The sequence below is a fragment of the Rhincodon typus genome, chromosome 17, assembly GCF_021869965.1.
Source record: "Rhincodon typus isolate 14 chromosome 17, sRhiTyp1.1, whole genome shotgun sequence".
Lineage (NCBI taxonomy): Eukaryota > Metazoa > Chordata > Chondrichthyes > Orectolobiformes > Rhincodontidae > Rhincodon > Rhincodon typus.
Window position 1 is genome coordinate 2,644,952 of NC_063348.1, and position 20,591 is coordinate 2,665,542.

A 20,591-nucleotide genomic window follows, 5' to 3' on the forward strand; every position below is an offset into this window, starting at 1 on the left:
GGGACCACAACAGGAAAGCTACGAGCATCGTTTGCAAGACACAGACTCTAAGAAGTGTTGATCCCAGACAACGGCCATCATATACCAGCAGGGAATTTGAGTATTTCCTAAAGTTGAATGGCATTCTGCACATATGGACAGCTCCACACCATCCATCGTTCAATGGTCTGGTGGAAAGGGCAATCCAAACTTTGAAGGCAGGCTTAAAGAAATAGCCTACAGTTTCACTCAATATCAAACTGTCCCAGTTCCTATTTGATTATAGGAGCACCCACTACGCAACTACAGGGATAGCTCCAACAGAATTACTAATGTGGAAAAGACTCCGCACCAGGTAAAATCTGATCTTCCCGGACCTGGGTGGGGGGGGGAGGGTGAAACGGCATCAGGAACGCCAATGCCAGACATAAGACTCCTCTAAGTGAGAGAGACAGTTTACTTCAGGAGACAAAGTCTGTGCTGAAACCACAGAAATGGCTCTGCATGGGTAAGAGGCGTTGTCAGCACAACTTCAGGTCCTGTGACATATAAAGTTGGTTCTCCCTCTCCATCTTGCATTGAAGAAGCCTCAGAGTTTGAGATGGGCACGGCGGATGTCACAGCCTCGACACCTTTACTGCCTGAAGAAGAGGATGAATTTCTTCTGAGATACTATGGGCACAAGTGGAGGGCTACGGTCCGATACATGTCGGCCAGACCCAAGGCTGAGTTGGAGGAACCTGATCTGGTGCGAAAATGTCCCAGGAGAGGCTACAAAAAAAAAGGCCTATGTCCCTGGACTTAGAGGGGGAGGGATGTAGTGATTATACCAAGGTCAGCCCGTTAGACTTCAAAGAATATGAGTTCCCTGATTGAGGCTGTTCATCTGGTCCAATCAGGGAGCCCTGGCTGATAGATATAGACAGGAGTATCAGAGGTTCTGCTCACTCAGACAGCTGGCAAGCCAGACCATTGTCAAGTACAACGCACATGTAAATAAGGGGTGACTTGGTGACAGGATACTGGCCTCTGTGGAGTCATTTCATTATGGGCTGCCAAGAAATTATAATAGTTGGGAACTGAAAATAAAAACCTAAGAACCATTAATAAAACATATATCTGAGATGTACCAGCTTCCACAAAGTTTGCCTTTTCATTTTGAGCTATACTAAATATTGAAAATATTAAAGGAATTCATGAATAACTTGTTTTCCATTCTCTCATGGGGCATGAGCATCACTGGCTGGGCAACATTTATTGCCCATCCCTGGTTGCCCTTGAGAAGGTGGTGGTGAGCTGCCTTCTTCAACAGGCGCAGTCCATGTGCTGTAACAAACTGGGTTGAATTTGACCATTAAACAAACAATTCTCCTATACATATATTTAAAAAGCGAACGAATATTTCTGTTAAATTAAGAGTATTTGTTGGTTTAAATTTTGTAGAGTAAGGAAACAACAGCCCATTCTGTTCTTGGCTTAGAAGCATTGAAGTGTTCCTCTCCCAATTAGCTCTGGAAAGAGGAAGTGATTAAAGTTCAGATTTTCACATGGGAGGCCTTTGATTCAGTTTTCACATCCACATAGAGCCAGTGGGATGCAGAATTAAAAGTGGATCAGATGAATCATATAATTCACTCATAAGACCTACTGCAGGCATCACTGATGCTGCTGGTTGTCCTGAAGGAGAGCTCTGCAGTTTGTGCCAAAGCCTTTCTCTGCACCAGAGGGTAGCAAAATGACACAGTGGTATTCATTTGTTTCAACTGGATCTCTTGCTAGAGGCCATGGAGGGAAGGTAATCTTGTTGGAGGGTAACAGGAGACATCTCTTCATGCCATAGGAGTACCTCACTGTTCAGTTTCATCACTATTTGTGGTCTACATAAATGATTCAGAGGAAAATGTAGCTGATCTAATTAGTAAGTTTGTGAACGATACAAAGATAGGTGGAGTTGTGGATAGTGAGGATTATCAGAGAACACAGCAGAATATAGATCAGTTGGAGGCATAGGTAGAAAAATGGCAGATGGAATTTAATCCAGACAAATGTGAGGTGATGCATTTTGGAAGGTTAAGTACAGTTGGAAATTATACAGTGAATGGCAGAACCCTTAAGAATATTGATATGCAGAGGGATTTGGGTGTGCAAGTTCACAGAAAACTAAAGGTGGCAACGCAGGTAGATAAGGTAGTAAAAAAGGCCTATGGCATGCTGGCCTTCATTGGAAGGGGCAATGGATATAAGGATAGACGAGTTATGCTGAAACTTTATAAAACTTTAATTAGGCCACTCTTGGAATATTGCATACACGTCCAGTCACCACACTACCAGAAGGATGTGGATGCTTTGGAGAGGGTACAGAAAAGGTTTGCCAGGATGTTGCCTGGTATAGGCGATTTTAGCTATGAAGAAAGGTTGGATCGACTGGGTTTGTTTTCACTAGAACGCAGGAGATGGAAGGGGTGACCTGAAAGAAGTTTAAAAGATTGTGAATGGCATGGATAGAGTGGAAAGTATGAGGCATTTTCCAAGGGTGGAGGGGTCAATTACAAGGGACACAGGTTCAATGTGTGGAGGGCATGTTTAAATGAAATGTGCGAGGCAAGTTTTTCACACAAAGGGAGATGAGTGCCTGGAATGCACTGCCGGAGGAGGTGGTGGAAGCATTCAAGAAACACCTAGCTGAATACTTAGGATGGAAATAGAGGGATACAGATTATCTAAGAGAAGACAGTTTTAGTATGGAACGGCAAAATGTGTCGGCGCAGGCTTGGAGGACCAAAGGGCCTGTTCCTGTGCTGTATTGTTCTTTGTTCTCTGTTCTATATCATCTTCTACTTCCACTTCCTCTTGTTCCAGCTGTTCCCCCAATTAGACATTCTCTCCCAAAGTCTCACTGTGCTCGATGTCGACACCGCTCTGGCAACTGCAAATGCAGAAAACCATCATAATGATCGAGACTCTCATCTGAAGATTACTGAAGGGCACCATGAAACTGATCCAGAAACTTCAAAAGTCTGATGGCCTGGTCAATAGTTGTCCAAGTGAGCAGATGGTTTTGGCTGAAAGCAGCTGTTTGGGGTTGTCTCAGAATGATGAATAATTGTGACATTAAGGAATATTCCTTCCTCTGAGCTCTGAAGAAGGGTCACTGGACACCAAAAATTAACTCTGCTTTCTCTCCACAAACACTGCCAGTCCTGTTGAGTTTCGCCAGAAATTTCTGCTTTTGTTTCAGATTTTCAGCATCCAGTTTTTTGTTTTATTAAACAAATTTGCTTTGTTCATCTACCAATATTGGAAGTTGCAGTGAAATCTGACACAGACTGGGCTAGCAGATGATAAAGGAGTTGTCAGAGCTGCTAGGAAAGCAAGCACACATGGTGGAAGCTCTTGTTGTTGTCACAGACTGGTTGGACATTGAGGAAGTGGAAGCCCTTCTTCTTCATCAGTCACTTGGTGCCTTGACCCTCTTCAAAATACTGTATAGTTCTGGCAAAAATAAACACCAATGAGATGCTACAGCCTGCAGCTAATCTTTGGAAGGAGATAGCGAGCAGAAGATCAAGACTACAACGACGTTGATACCTGCTGGCTGACCATTGTTGCAAGTTGCAGGGTCTTCATCAATGAGGCCTCTAATATGAGTGACCACTTGCCCAAAGTCATATTCTCCTGTGGCACTTTTCCTATTAGTTCCATTTTCACTGACAGATCCTCAGTTGAGGGTATAACCTCTGTTGCCTCATTGCCCCTCTCTCCTTTCCCATCTCTTCATGATACATAAGCACCTGTCATTCCTGCAGCGAGGGGTTCACCTCAACACCACTAAGCTCAAAATATGATACTCATCTCTCCAAAGCCAGCAGCAATTTTCCCTATAAACACTGCACAGCACAACAGTCCCCTACTTACCAAGACCGGCTTCATTGTGCACCTGAATCCCATTCAGTTGTTCAGAAACCAACAGCTTTAAGTATTCTATTCAGCCCTTTTTTTAAGAAGGTTTGTAACTATTATTCATTGGGTATTGTTGGGAGGAGAGCAGGGTTTGTGTCCCGCCCTCATGGTTCCTGCTGGCAGGCTCATCACTTTGAGTGTAACACACCATCTAGCATAGACATTTTCATAACCCACCACACATCTGCATTAAAGCCTTAGGGGAGCTCCAAGCATTAAGAATGCAGTGCCTAGAATTATAGGAGAGTTTGAAGCTTGAAATAAAGGTCTAGATTGAAGGGTACATAGGAAATCTGCAAACAAAAAGAAACAAGGAGAAAAATTAATGTTGACTTCTTTGGAAAGCTAAAACTGAGATTTAGCCTTTTCTATTTGCCAAAAAAGTTGTTATTTGTATTTTTTAATAGAATATGATGGCTTGATCTTACAGAATGCAATTAGACAAACAATAACAATTAGGCAAGATAGTCATATATCCGTACAGTATTTAAGTAATTTTTTAAAATGCACTTTTTGTCTTGCATTCATCAGGACAATTTGCAAGACGTCTAAATCAAGGGAAAAAACAACAAGTACATGATGTAAAAGATGAAAATATTCAACAAAACGTCTCTTCTTTCATCAACAGTGAAATCAAAGGGAACAATCATTCCAAATGGTAATTAGTTTAAAAAGCAAAAATGATATACTACAAGTGGACACATATGACATATTTCATTATAAAGAACCTGCTTTTCATAAGAGGACAGGGACCAGGTGACAACACAGTGTCCTCACCAGACACTGCTTCCTGGTTTCACTCGAGGCTGAAAAAGCAACAAGAGATTCAAGTTTCCACTTTTAATTTTATTACTATCAATTTTGGTTGCTGGCTTACCCAAAACACAAGTTAATACTAGACAATGAACGAATTACTCTATTTCGTAATCTGTTAATTTATTCTGTTGGCAAGACTTTAATTTTTCAGAATTCACTTTGGGATATCAGCATTGTTGGCAAGGCTGACATTCATTGTTTATACCTAGATACCATGAAAATATGTTGATAGGCTTCTTGAATTTATGTAATGGCTTGATACTTCTGAGCACTTGCTAGCCCACAACAGAGGGTAGTTAAAGTTAAATATATTGGTGTCGCAACTGGATAAAGATGACTAGCTTCCTATCCTACAAGGCACTGATGGGTTTTTAATGACAGTCTGCTCATTTTATAGCAATTTTTACTGATATCAGCATTTTACTTCCAAACTTTAAACTGAATTCAAATTCCTAAAGTGCCATGGTTGGATTATAACTCATATTTTCATGGCTGATCAGTCCACATTTTTGTATTACTAGTTAAGAAATATAATTGAAATAACTCCACAGTGGTCGGTCTCTGTCACCAAGTCACATTTATTTACACATGAACAGTACTTGACTTTAGTACTGCCTCATCTGAGTCAGCTAGCAGTGTGGCAGAATTTCTGACACTCCTATTCTTATCTGTCAGCCAGGGCTCCCTGATTGGATCAGATTAACAGCCCCAATCAAGGAACTCATATTCTATGAGGACCAGCTGGCTGAACTCATTACAATCCCTAAAATAACCTTTTACGATCAAAACGATTGTTCTGATTACTAGCCCAGAACATGTCAAAGAACTGAGAATTTTCTGCAAAGGTCCAGGCAGCAGATTAAGATATCAAATAGCTGATTCATTTAGACGAAACTAGTTCCAACTGAAATGTATATCTATCCGAAATTGGTATATTTTATTTGTCAGTGACAGTCCCCAGGTTTGTGAGAAGAAAATCCACTCAGGTAGTGGCTGCTCATTGTGCGTTATGTTGCCAATGTGTGGACCTTGGTGAGGACAGGTTTGAGTTTAGCTTAATTACATCTGCAGTGGCCAGATTTTCATGTCGAGGAAGTACACTTAGTCAAGACACTTGATGTTGGTTGACAGAATGGAACCATTCTTGATAGGGGAACCTTTTGGTTTTAAAAGAATAAGATTTAACCAAATGAAAACAAGGAGGAAAGGCCACTTATTGAAACATGTGCAGAAATTGCTGGTGAACCTCAGTAGGTCCGGCAGCATCTGTGGGGAGAAAACACAGTTAACATTTTGAGCCTGGTGACTCTTCATCAGAACTGCTAGCAGTTAGAAAAGATGATTTTATGCTGAAGACAAGGATGGGGGAATGGGTGAAGACTTGAGTGGATAGGTGGAGACTGAGCTCACAGAGAGAGAGAGTGACATGAAAGGGGTAGGCAGACGAGGGGATTATTTATTGTACGTCAGGACAGAAGAGTAGCTGAATAAGTGATAATGAAAGCAAAGAGGAGAAGAGAATGGGCAAGCTGTGCTGAAAACAACTCATGTCAAGACAAGAGCAGGATATGGGGGTGGGTAAAATACATAGAAGTATGGATTCAGGCTCTAAAGTTATTGATCTTGATTAACTCAACCAGGGATTCCCTGCTACCATCATTGACAGCCTGCTGCAGTGCCCCAGTGACCTTCAGTGCAACCTTGAAGAACAACAGAGATAACAAGGTGTAGAGCTGGATGAACACAGTAGGCCAAGCAGCATCAGAGGAGCAGGAAGGCTGATGTTTCGGGCCTAGACCCTTCTTCAGAAATCCTTGAAGAACAACATCTCATTTTCCACTTGGGGGCCCTGCAGCCTCTACGACTCAACATCAAATTCAATAACTTTAGAGCCTGATTCTGTCCTTCCATGTTTTTTACCCACTTCCACACCTTGATCCTGTCATAACATGGGTTGCTTTCAGCACAGCCAACTCATTCTCACTCTTGGGCCTATTTCACATTACATAAATTGCTTTCAACATAGCCTACCCATTCTCTCTTACTCTCGGCTCTTACTATCACTCATTCAGCTTCTCTTCTGTCGTGGCTTGTTATCAAGAATCCCCTCATCTGCCTACATATCTCTCTTTCTCTGTCTCTATCCCCCTATCTCTCTCTCTCCCTGGGCTCTGTCTCCACCTGTCTGTTCATTTCTTCCCCTCCACATCCGCCCCAACCCCCTCACCCTGTAACCTCATCTTTAGCATAAATACTACCGTTTCCAAGCTGCTATGAGTTCTAATGAAGACTCACTCACGTCAAAAAATTAACTCTCTTTTCTTCCCACAGATGGTTCCAGACCTGCTGAGATTCCCCAGCAATTTCTGGTTTTGTTTCAGATCTCAAGCAACCCCAGTTCTTTGTTTTATATTACTAAAATTAGTCTGATGATGCTCACTGCCGGCTCTGGTGTTTCAATTAAATAGTTTCAAACTTCATATCTTAACCAAGATGAGTTACAATGTCCTGAATAATTCAAAATTGATCCAAAAACTAGCAAATAGATATTATAGCACTGTAACAAGTTGTAAAGACAAGTTTACAATACATTGTCAATAGGTTAACCTATACCTGTGCAACAGCAACAACAGCAAAAATTGTACGCAACAATATTGTTTTTAACACATTGCCAAATAGTTCTTGCAGCACTTAATTTTATCGGACAAAGTCAGAATTCACACTACACCAGGCTATAGTCCAACAGGTTTATTTGAAATCACAAGCTTTCAGAGCAGCAATGCTTTGTCAGCAGCAATGCTCCAAAAGCTTGTGATTTCAAATAAACCTGTTGGACTATTACCCGGTGTTGTGTGACTTCTGACTTTGTCCACCCCAATCCAGGAACGGCACCTCCACATCATAATTTTATTAGGCATTTTGAAATACTGTTAAAAAGGGAAACTTGTTGCCAACGTCTTTCATCTTGCACTTATCAGGACAAACACAACGATGTCAAATTTTGTGCTCGCGAACAACTAAGATTGCTTTCTCCCTAACTATGCTTTGACCAATCAGTAATGAAAGGCTCTTCATGCTGCCTGCCATTCAAAAAGACACAAGACTTGGAACATATTATTTTACTTACAAAGAACTGGTCCCTGTGTACGAATGTATCTCACTTACAGCAAGTGTAAGACGAGTAGCACAGTGGTATTGTCACTGGACTAATTAGCCTGCACTGGGGACATGGGTTCTCATTCCACCACAGCAGATCATGAAATTCAAATTCATTTATTAAATCCAGGGTTAAAAACTGCTCTAATGGCAAGCATGAATTGATTACCAATCGCTGTTAAAAACCCAATGATTCATTAGCTTAAGGAAGGAAAATCCTCACCTGGTTTGACCTAAATGTGCCTCCAGATCCACAGTAATGTAAAACAATGCCCTCTGACATAACCTAGCAAGGTGCTCAGCTGTAACAACCACTTCAAAATCTAAAAGAAAAGGATGAAACCACACAGATCGCCCAACATCAACAAAGCCCACCGGAAATGATGATGGCACACACAGCCCTATCAACGCTGCAAAGTCCTCTTTACTGAGAAGCTTGTGTCAAAGTTGACAAATTGTCCCACAGATAAGCCAACAACCTAACAAGGTCTGTAAAGTAAGATCCCATGGAATTTATAAAAAGAGACACCTCCATCACCATTCTCGGGTATGTTCTGTCCAGAGCCATAGAGTCAGAGGTGAGTTGCCCTGAGAGACCTTAACAGTGACTTCAGAAACCATGAAGTCTCATGGTAACAGGTCAAAAATAAGCAAGAAAACCTTGTGCTCATTACACCCCTCATCTGAGGAATCATTTCTCCTCCACGCTGAACACCACTTCAGGGACAAGCTAAAGATGGCAAGGGCACAGAATACTTTGGGTGAAGGACATCAGTGTCCATCACAAGAGTGGCTCAGCAGCACCACCACTACTTGAGTCCCAAAATACAGAGGTGCACCCATCTTGACCTCCTCCTGATGTCAGTGATGCCAACCTTCAGCTAATTTGTTTTGTGAATTTGAATGCATTAGATACAGCAAAGGCTGTGCGCCCTGACAGCATTCTGACAATAATACTTTTTATTATTTCTTAGAATCCCTACAGTGTGTTGAAACAGGCCCTTCAGCCCAACAAGTCCACACCAACCCTTGGAGCATCCCACCCAGACCCATCTCCCTATAACCCACCTAACCTACGCATCCCTGGACACTATGGGGCAATTTAGCATGGCCAATCCACCCTAACCTGCACATCTTTGGACTGTGGGAGGAAACCAGAGCACCCGGAGGAAACCCACACAGACACAGGGAGAATGTGCAAACTCCACACAGACAGTGGCCCAAGGGTGGAATCAAACTCGAGTCCCTGGCGCTGTGAGGCAACAGTGCTAACCACTGAACCACCGAGCCGCCCAAAGGACACCTTTGGATTGTACATAATACTGAAGACATGCTCCAGAATATGCATGCCCTAGCCAACCTGTTCCAGTAACAACACTGGCATCTACCCAGCAATGTAGGACACTGCTTAGGTACATACTATCCACAAGAAGTAGGATAAATCCAATCAAGTCAATTACTGTCCAACAATCTACACAAAGTGACACATGGTGTCATTGACAGTCGTATTGAATGGCACTTACTCAACAATAATCTGCTCATTAATGCTCAATCTGGATTCCATCAGGTCTCCTCAGCTTCTGACTTATTCAAGCCTTGGTAGAAAAATTGATAAATGAGCTGAACTCAAGAGGGGAAGTGAGTATGAATACCTTTGACATTTGACTGAATGTGGGATCAAAGAGCCCTAAGCAAAAATACAGTCAATGAGAATTATGAGAAAACTCTCAACTGATTAGAGGTGACCTCACCAAAAGATGTAGTTGCTGGAAGTCAACCATCTCGGTCTTAGGACATAACTGCAGAAGTTCCTGAGAGTAGCTCAACCATCTGCAGCTGCTCAATCAATGACCAACCCGCCATCATAAGGTCCGAGATGTGGATTTTTGATGACAATTGGTCAATGTTCAGCACCATTTGCAACTCCTCAGGTACTGAAGCAAATTATATCCAAATGCAGAAAGACCTGAACAATATTCAACAAGTGACAAGTAGCATCTTCGCCACAGACCAGCTACATAATGACCATTTACAACAAAAGAGAATTCAAATATTATTCCTTAACATTCATCGCATAATCATTATTGAATTAACATCCTGAGAGTTAACACTGACCAAAGTACTGTGGGGGCACCTACAACATTTTGTGGTGAGTCAAGAAAGCAATTCACCACCATCTTCTCAAGTACAATTTGACATGAGCAATAAATGCTGCCCCAGCTAATAAAAGTCAGATCCCATTCGCATCGCTACTTCATAACAGTGTTGTGAAACAGCTTCCTTAATCTTCATGTTAATACGAGAGTTGACTTGCCAACCAATCAGGACCATTTTCTCAAGAAATACAAACTGCTGCAAACATTTGAAATTTGGCCTTCTTGAAATTATCCTGATGATTCCAAGGTGATACGCTTTGGCAGTCTGTCTCATTACAGCAATATTCAAGTTCTGTACTAACTGTAACCATTTCAGGCAGTTCTGTTGGAAACACCTGCTTAATTGGAGCCCATTGCTCCAAGAACCAAATTTAAAACTTGAAAAGGCATTGTTCTTGTGGCACAGTAGTAATGTCCCTATGTCTGAGTCAGAAGGCATAGTTTCAAGTCCCACTAGCTCCAGAGAAGTCATAACACATCCAAACAGGTTGATTAAAAATATCTAAAACTTGCTAAGTGCCTCAAGTTAAGGTACTATGGCTACTTCACTGATAAGATGAGGTTAACATTTGAGATGTCTCCGCAACTAGGACTGCTGAAGGATCATTTATCAATGACCATCCTGCTACACATTAAAATTCACCCAAAAATAATAAGGTTTATTGAGGCAAGACATAATGTCTTTGAACCAATGATAACACACTGTATAAAGAATGTATCGAGTACTTGCTGAGCAGAATGGAGATTTTAAAAATCTATTATTGGGAAAAGACCTTTTTTTTATATAGGACTGTTGTTTTGTTCTCAATAGCACAAACATTATTTTCTTCACTTCTACATGACAATATATTCCAGCAATTTAAGCTGTTTTTAGTTTCAGTATATTCACCTTCTGGACAGAAACAACCATATGTGCCGTAGCTATCACAGGTGGTCTGTGGATTTGAACAAGTAGATAAGCATGGAGAACCACATTCCTGGTATACCTGATTTCCCGGACACGGTATAGGTGCTGAAAGAAAACAGAGGATTCAGTTATGAATTGTTAAATGTACTCCTTCAGCATTTCTCATTATCTCAGCAACTTCAATCACTGATAAAGCTACCTCTGATCATTTCAAAGTCTCCCCAATTTCTGATAGGTTCATTTCCTACTGCATCTTCATTACTCTCGCTTTCTACGTCCCATGCCTCCACTTGACACTGGGATGCTAATTCCCTATTCTCCCTCTAGACTTCTACTATTAATTTCACCATGGTCCCCCAGGTGCATTCTCATACAAACATCCATGGTGTTGTGACGAGGGGACAGACAGCTGAACAAATCAGCCTTTCTACCTCTCTATTCCTAACACAGTAGAATTAAAACCTTCAATGGTTCTGAACTAGCCTTTTGATTCACTAATCCCAAATTTTCCAAATAATTCATTCCAAACACTTTTTTTTATCTTAAGCAGAAGACATAACAATTTATTAAATATACAAGAGGAAAATTTAAAGAACAAGGTATTCTAATTAATGTCAATGCTTTAAACTCAAAACATTTGTTTTCAGCCCCATTCACACAAAAGACAGATATGTAAAAACAATTAAGGGATAAATAAAAGAAAATAACAAAACTCAGATTATTTAAATGGTTTAAAGTTTTTGAGAAGATTTGTAGCTCGGGTTGAGGATGAGGTTGTAGACTTACTCGCCGAGCCAATGTGTTTGGTTGCAGACGTTTCGTCACCCTGCTAGTTAACATTGTCAGTGCGCCTCCGGTGAAGCATTGGTGTTCTGTCCCGCTTGTTATTTATATGCCTCAGTCTGCTGGGATGGTTGGCATTACTTCCGGTGCTGTTTTTAGTGGTTTATATATCGGGGTCAAGTTCAGTGTGTTTGTTGGTGGTGTTCCAGTTGGAATGTCAGGCCTCCAGGAATTCCCTGGCACGTCTCTGTTTGGCTTATGCTATTATGGACGTGTTGTCCCAGTCAAACTTGTGTCCTTCTTTGTCCGTATGTATTGAGACCAGTGAGAATTCGTCGTATCTGTGATGGCTAGTTTGTGTTTGTGTATCCTTATCATCAGTTTTAGAACAAAGAACAAAGAATGAAGAAAATTACAGCACAGGAACAGGCCCTTCGGCCCTCCAAGCCTGCACCGATCCAGATCCTCTGTCTAAACCTATTGCCTATTTTCCAAGGATCTGTATCCCTCTGCTCCCTGCCCATTCATGTATCTGTCTAGATACATCTTAAATGATGCTATCGTGCCCGCTTCTACCACCTCCGCTGGCAACACATTCCAGGCACCCACCACCCTCTGCGTAAAGAACTTTCTACGCATATCTCCCTTAAACATTTCCCCTCTCACCTTGAAATCGTGACCCCTAGTAATTGAGTCCCCCACTCTGGGAAAAAGCTTCTTGCTATCCACCCTGTCTATACCTCTCATGATTTTGTAGACCTCAATCAGGTCCCCCCTCAACCTCCGTCTTTCTAATGTAAATAATCCTAATCTACTCAACCTCTCTTCATAGCTAGTGTCCTCCATACCAGGCAACATCCTGGTGAACCTCCTCTGCACCCTCTCCAAAGCATCCACATCCTTTTGGTAATGTGGCGACCAGAACTGTACGCAGTATTCCAAATGTGGTCGAACCAAAGTCCTATACAACTGTAACATGACCTGCCAACTCTTGTACTCAATACCCCATCCGATGAATGAAAGCATGCCGTATGCCTTCTTGACCACTCTATTGACCTGCGTTGCCACCTTCAGGGTACAATGGACCTGAACACCCAGATCTCTCTGTGCATCAATTTTCCCCAGGGCTTTTCCATTTACCGTATAGTTCGCTCTTGAATTGGATCTTCCAAAATGCATCACCTCGCATTTGCCTGGATTGAACTCCATCTGCCATTTCTCCGCCCAACTCTCCAATCTATCTATATTCTGCGGCATTCTCCGACAGTCCCCTTCACTATCTGCTACTCCACCAATCTTAGTGTCATCTGCAAACTTGCTAATCAGACCATCTATATCTTCCTCCAGATCATTTATGTATATCACAAACAACAGTGGTCCCAACACGGATCCCTGTGGAACACCACTGGTCACAGTTCTTCACTTTGAGAAACTCCCAGTACAACTCTCTGTCTCCTGTTGCCCAGCCAGTTCTCTATCCATCTAGCTAGTACACCCTGGACCCCATGCGAGTTCACTTTCTCCATCAGCCTACCATGGGGAACCTTATCAAACACCTTACTGAAGTCCGCGTATATGACATCCACAGCCCTTCCCTCATCTATCAACTTTGTCACTTCCTCAAAGAATTCTATCAAGTTGGTAAGACATGACCTTCCCTGCACAAAACCGTGCTGCCTATCACTAATAAGCCCATTTTCTTCCAAATGTAAATAGATCCTATTCCTTAGTATCTTCTCTAGCAGCTTCCCCACCACTGACGTCAGGCTCACGGGTCTATAATTTCCAGGATTATCCTTGCTACCCTTCTTAAACAAGGGGACAACATTAGCAATTCTCCAGTCCTCCGGGACCTAACCTGTGCTCAAGGATGCTGCAAAGATATCTGTTAAGGCCCCAGCTATTTCCTCTCTTGCTTCCCTCAGTAACCTGGGATAGATCCCATCCGGATCTGGGGACTTGTCCACCCTAATGCCTTTTCGAATACCCAACACTTCCCTCCTCCTTATGCTGACTTGACCTAGAGTAATCAAACATCTATCCCTAACCTCAACATCTGTCATGTCCCTCTCCTCAGTGAATACCGACGCAAAGTACTCATTAAGAATCTCACTCATTTTCTCTGACTCCTCGCATAACTTCCCTCCTTTGCCCTTTAGTGGGCCAACCCTTTCTCTAGTTACCCTCTTGCTCCTTATGTATGAATAAAAGGCTTTCGGATTTTCCTTCACAGAACCCATTACTTTTCTTCCTGTTTGGCCTATGTAATGTTTCTCACAGTCCTTGCATGGTTGTGGGTATAGGATCCTTGACGTTCGTCAGTAGCTGTCGCAGGGTGGTTGTTGGCATGTGGGCTACCCTGTTAGCTAGGGATCTGAGTAGTCTTGGTGGTCATCTCTGATAAATCTCTGATGTACGGTATGGTGACTAGTGTGTCTGGCCGTGTTGTGTCTTCTTGTTGTGGTCTGTTGTGGAGGTCAAGATGGCTTGTTCTTTTTGGGTATCCATTCCTTTTAAAAACTCCATACAAGTGCTCCTGTTTTGCTTTGCAGAATTCCAGGTTGCTGCAGCGTGTTGTGGCTCATTTGAATAATGTCCTGGTGCAGCTCCGTTCTTGTGTGTTGGGGTGGTTGCTGGAGTAATTAACTATTTGACCCATATGTGTGGTCTTTCTGTGTACGCTAGTCTGGAGTTCTACCATTATGTCTAGGAAAGGTAGTCGGTTATTGTTCTCTTCTTCTTTTGCGAATTTTATTCCGGTGACCAGGTTGTTTATGTGTTGGTCTAGTCATTTGTGTTTGTTAATCACGAAGGTGTCATCTACATAGCATTTGGGTTGTATAATGGGGAGCGCTGTCCATTTTAATCTTTGCATTCCCGCTTCTGCAGTCAGTCCTGATATTGGGGATCCCATTGGTGTTCCTTTATTTGCTTGAATATATGGTTGTTGAAGGTGAAGTGGGTTGTAAGGAACAGATCCAGCAGTTTCAGGGTGCTGTCTTTGTTGGTGTTGTTGGTGTCATGGGATGTCTGCCTTCCTGATTCGTCTAGTGCGGTAATTGTTTCTTTGGCTAGGTCGATGTTTCTGGATGTAAATAGTGCTGTTATGTTGAAGGATATCATTATCTCGTCCTCTTCTATTTTGGTGTCCTTGATAATGTTGAGGAATTTTTGGGAGGAGTGGATGGAATGAGTAGTGTTGTCAACTAAGTATTTCAGTTCCCATTGTAGTTCTTTGGCTAGTCTATATGTTGGTGCGCCTGGTAGTGAGACAATGGGTCTGAGCGGGACCCCTGGCTTGTGTACCTTAGGAGGTCCACAGAAGCAGGATGTGTTGGATCCCTCTGGCTTCATTTTTTGATAGTTTGTCCTACTGATATCTCCTGAGTTATGTAATTTCTTCAGGGTTGTTTTGATCCGGTTCTCTGGCTGTGGTTTGGGTCTATCGCCATCCGATGGTCGGTGTTGGTATCTGCTAGTAGTGCCTAATGAGAAACATTACATAGGCCAAACGGGAAGAAAACTGACAATAAGGATACATGAACACCAGCCAGCCACCAAGAGACACGACCAATTCTCACTGTTTTCAATACACATGGACAAAGAAGGGCACAAATTCGACTGGGACAACACATCCATAATAGGACAAGCCAAACAGAGACATGTCAGGGATTTCTTGGAGGCCTGGCATTCCAACCAGAACTCCATTAACAAACACATTGAACTGGACCTGTTATACAAACCACTGAAAACCAGAACCAGAAGTGATGCTAACCACCCCCGCAAACCGAGGCATATAAATAGCAAGCAGGACAAAACACCAATGCTTCACCAGAAGCGCACTGACAACGTTATCTAGCAGGGTGACAAAACGTCTGCAATCAAACACACCAGCTCGGCGAGGTAAGTCTACAACCTTATGTAAATGGCTTTCATGACGCATTGTTTCACAGGCAACAATGTGGACCCCTTGGTTGTTTTTCTGGAACTACTAATCAGGGTCACCATTACAGTTCACGCAGATACATGTAATAATACCTCTAACTCAGCTTTCTACTCTCTGGGCTTCCAAACGTTAGTAAGGGAGCTTTCAAAATCTTCAGGCTATGTCAGAGGCAGCCAAAATCCTTCTCTCATGAAAACATAGTTCAAAAATCAACTTCAATTCTGGTCCGTTCCTGATAGACTGACCATCTACTCCCAGGCCTCAATTACCATTCAAAATCTGCCATCTGCTTGAATATAGGGTCTCTCCCAGACTTTCCAGAACCCATTCCTAGGTACTGACCCTATTAATAGCCAACTTCTGCTATCTGCTTAAACACAATGCTCTTCCCAGGTTTGCTGTGTCTGTTCGAACCCTTAAGAATCAGTCTGGAAATTAACCTCCAAGCTCAGTCTCACAAAAATCAAAAGTTTGTTCAGTCTGTTTTATTCCTTTTACCACAAGTTGTTTCCTAAAGTCCAAAGGCATCTTTAGACAACAATTCCCAGCTCACAACTCCAAACCAAATTTATAAAAGAAAAAAATAAAAATAGTGAAAAATCAGCAAGGGTTCTAACACTTTGTAGAATGCATCAAAACGCTGCCTGTCTTCAGCCCAGTTTCCTTTCTTTTAAAATTTTAGCATTAGTGCAAGTGATAAGGAATCTCAAATTTAGGCTTTAGGAATAGAGAATTAACTGTTTAGAAATGCAAGGGCAGAGCTTGACAGCACACAGCTGAGAAGATTACAAGTTGGTTAAACACCTAAAAATGCATCATCACCTAAATATGCAACCACATAATACAGTTTATATCATAATATAAAAACAGAATGTTTCCTTCTACCGCCCCAATTTGAGGGAATTATTGAGGTGCTCTGCAATCACACTGCAGCAATAATTGCCTGTAGAGCTAGACCAAGTTGCTCCACACATTAGCAACGTACAATAAGCAATTTTCTTGACAAGTACAGGGGCTCTCTTTGAGAAAAGGCATATAATTTATATCTGTTAATATCATTTTTGGAGTATGGAGATTTCAAAATAGATTCAATTGGTGCAGGTTAACTCTGCTAAGGTTTGTTTAAAAAAAGGTCAGAGTGTATTTCTGGAACAGTGACTTAAATCCAAGATTTTTTTTGAGAGCAGGTGACAGTGAGCTCCTGCGGTGTTAATGGTAAGATGTTTTGTGCCTAAGAAAGGTACAGTACACATGCAAGGTCAATAAGTTCAGGACAATTCAGGGAACAAGTTATCTCAGCTGATGGATTTAGCTTATGAAACTTTTAAGCGAAGAGAATTTAGTTAGAAATCAGCAGGTTACTAAACTGGGAGATTTTAAAATCTCAGATTTATGAAAAGTTCATGTTGGCAGAGTGATTGACAGTCCAGGACAAGAAAACTTTCGGAAGTCAGTTAAGCAGGTTTGAGATAGGGGAATGCGTTCTCCAGACGTGAATCTCTGTAACAGAGAGTGTCAGGAAAAAAAGGTGAAATATTGTTTTGCTGTGTAAAATGCAATCATTCCAAAGGTTGTATATATTTAGATTGCTTTTTAAAAAAGTTATTTCCACCACCATTCAGGTGGTGGGGAATAAGAGTTGGCAGTTAACTTGAAAATATAAACAAAAGGTTCTCGCAAGGGTGAGATGCTTAAAGTAATAACCCATAATTTTGAATTAAAAGGAGGAAAATCTGAAATTGATGTATACAATAATATCAGTTAAAATTCAGTTTAAAATCAAAAATTTGAACTAGAAGTAAAAGAGAAAGAGTGGAAATGAAATTACAGGAGAAATAAAAGAGAAATGGAAAGATAGGAAAAGGAAAATAGAAATGAGAAAAAAAACAAGAACCGAGGATGTTAGAAATCTAAAACAAAAACAGAAATTGATGGAAAAACTTGGCAAGTTTGGCAGCATCTGAGGAGAGAAAGCAGAGTTAATATTTCTGGTCCAGTGACACTTCTTCAGAATTGATGTTCACTGAGAAAATGTGGTATATACGGTGAAGACAGGAAGTGGGCAGGGTGCAGGGAGGAGACGGAGTACACGATAGATGGAGGTAGAGCCCAGAAAGACAGAACAACAGTTAGGCAGACAAAAGGGATGGAAAATGGTGAGCTAGAGAGAAGGAAAGGCTGTATTAGGGACAATTACTTGACGAAAATAAGGTGTTATGAATAGTTTGGTATATGTGAGTGGGTAAAGGACAAAAAAGGATGCGCTCACACTGTAAAATTGTTGAACTCGATATCGAGTCCTGAAGGTTGTAGGATCCCCAAAAGTAGAAAATGAGATGCCGTACTTCCAGCTTGCATTGAGCCTTGTTGGAGCACTGCAGCAGGCCCAAAAGAGAAATGTTGGCATAGGAAGATGCAGGTGGCAGGCAACTGGAAACTCAGGTAATTTTTGTGGACAGAACGTAGGCATTCCACAAAGCAGTTACCCAGTCTGATTTTCATCTCCCCATGTAGAGGAGATCACATGGTGAGCAGCACACATAGCCAGTCCCAGTCAACAAGTACAGCAGTAATGAATGAATGGGACGGTGTAAGCTGGAATACAGATAGAACATAACAAATGGTGAATGCATATGTAACAGCAAGTTCTTACATATACAATCAAACAAAATGCATCAAATTGAAACAGGTAATATAGTATCTTATAAACATATTATCACAAAGTTCAGGTAGTAAGATAGGTCATGCTACTTACGGCAGAAAGAGATATTTCTCCAGTTAGTGACTGGTTCCAACAACCTTGAACATTGTCGGGAATATTCAGACAAAGTCTGACAGCTGCACTGTGTATCACCTTTGGCGGTGCACTTGTACAAATCACGTTGACATTCCGTAATGTAATTTCTCTTTGGCAATTTACAGAGAGGTGCCACTTTATTCAGCATACAAGAGCAATCAGACACCTAGAACAGAAATCAACAGGTCAGTTTCTCAGTGAAAACATATAACATGGAAAGCTTTTCTGAGCTTGAAGAAAATTGGAAAAAAAAATGACTTAGATATTCACTAAAGTGAGTATTTCACATATATTGGCATTTCCTGTGTTCAAGGAATCAACTTTACCCAAGCACAGGGTGGAAGAAAATGGAGAAAAGTCCTTCAAAATCAGATCTCCACCAAACCAGGATTCCTGATGCTTCTTCTGAGGCATAATTGACATTTTAAAAATGGCGACTGTACAGTAACTCTCTTCATTTAGTACTGAACAGAGATGCTTCTGTGAAACACCAATCTGAGTGCCAACTTTGAACAAATATACTTACATAATCAACATTAGTTTCTTCCAACTTTGTTACATTCAAAGGATGACATGCTTCTGATGGATCATCTACTTGATATTGACTGGCAAACTTGTAAGGTGATATCACCTTGCCTAAGCAAAGATACATATAAAAATATATGATACTGGTAACTTTAGTCATTACATGAACTACGTTTGAAGAATTACTGTGCATTTTGTTAAAAAGGACACACTAACTCCCATTCTGTATCTTCAAGCTGATTAGCTGGGCTTCTTGTTTCAATTGATGAAACAGGAAGGCCAGCATGAACGTATCTGAGGTCTGTGCACAAATTACAGCTGATTTGTGCTCCATGCTACTGCCTGGCCACTTCATACTGAATTGAAAAATGGAGACAAAATCAGCATGTTATGCCTCGTAGTCAGTGTGCCTTTAAGAGGCACGCTCATGATATCATCATCAATCAGTACATGTGACCTGAAAATATAAAGATCTCATACTCTATCTTACCTCAGATCACTTGAAGCATATGACTCAACAGGAAGCATGCTCTTCTGCGGTAAACTAACAGCTCAGTATTAGCCCAGACATTTATGTGCCCAAGGAATGTAATGTTTCCACATAATAGTTAGTTGTAATAAACATGTGTAAGATTCTTCACTCTACAATATCCAGTCACAATGTCTTATCTTACCGGAGATAACGTAAGTAGTGCTTCATCAAGTAAAACACCCTTTTCGAGGCATACTCACACCAAGGTACCACCAGTGGCTATTCACAAAAGACTCCAATATCTTGGTGGAAAACAGTTGGAAAACCAAGCAACAAAACAGCACTAGACATCAAAGGATTCAGACAAAAGCAAAATTCTTCACCTATAATTCCTCACCTTCCACCATCAGATTCAATGAGTACAGATCTGTATATAGCATATTCTGAGGGACATAGGTAGTATACATAGAGAAAAACATTGCCCTTTAGTATAGTGGTCCATATGAGGAGGCAGAATTTTCAGGTAAGAGGCACAAAGTTTAAAGGGGATGAGAGGAAAACTATTTTCACGCAGAGAGTTGTGCTTATTTGGAACTCACTGCCCAACAGGATGATAGAGGCAGGAATATTCAAGACGTTTAGATGAGTGCTTGAAATGTCATAGCATACAATGGTCCAATTATGGGCCAAATGCTGGAAAATGGAATGAGAATAGATGAATATTTGATGACCGGCACAGACACAATGGGGCGAAGGGCCTCTTTCTGTGCTGTAAAAAACTTTATGACTCTAAATTCCATGACATTACCCCCCATCAAGAATCATAGAATCCCTACAGTATGGAAGCAGGCCATTCGGCCCATCGAGTCCACACCGAGCCTCTGAAGAGCATCCACCCAGAACAACTCCCCTACTCCTAACTCCTCTAAGCAGGTAACTATAGGCCAGTTAGCTTAACTTCGGTAGTGGGGAAAATGCTTGAATCTATCATTAAGGAAGAAATAGCAAGACATCTGGATATAAATTGTCCCATTGGGAACACCCAGCAGTAAGTCACGTTTAACTAATTTGGTGGAATTCTTTGAGGACATTAC

The 20,591-nt window shown here is 41.4% G+C and overlaps 1 protein-coding gene across 1 annotated transcript in view; it reads right to left on the minus strand.

Annotated features, from left to right (window-relative positions):
- LOC125485264 (mucin-6-like) overlaps window positions 1-19,553 on the minus strand; it is a 369,065-nt gene extending 349,512 nt beyond the window's left edge. Inside the window, exons 1-5 of the mRNA XM_048607277.1 lie at window positions 19,516-19,553; window positions 19,242-19,381; window positions 19,027-19,136; window positions 18,459-18,666; window positions 10,957-11,079 (exon numbers count right to left, since the gene is read on the minus strand). Of these exons, the coding sequence (XP_048463234.1) occupies window positions 10,957-11,079; window positions 18,459-18,666; window positions 19,027-19,136; window positions 19,242-19,381; window positions 19,516-19,553 (619 nt within the window). The remainder of the gene's footprint in view (window positions 1-10,956; window positions 11,080-18,458; window positions 18,667-19,026; window positions 19,137-19,241; window positions 19,382-19,515) is intronic.
- Window positions 19,554-20,591: the final 1,038 nt, after the last annotated feature.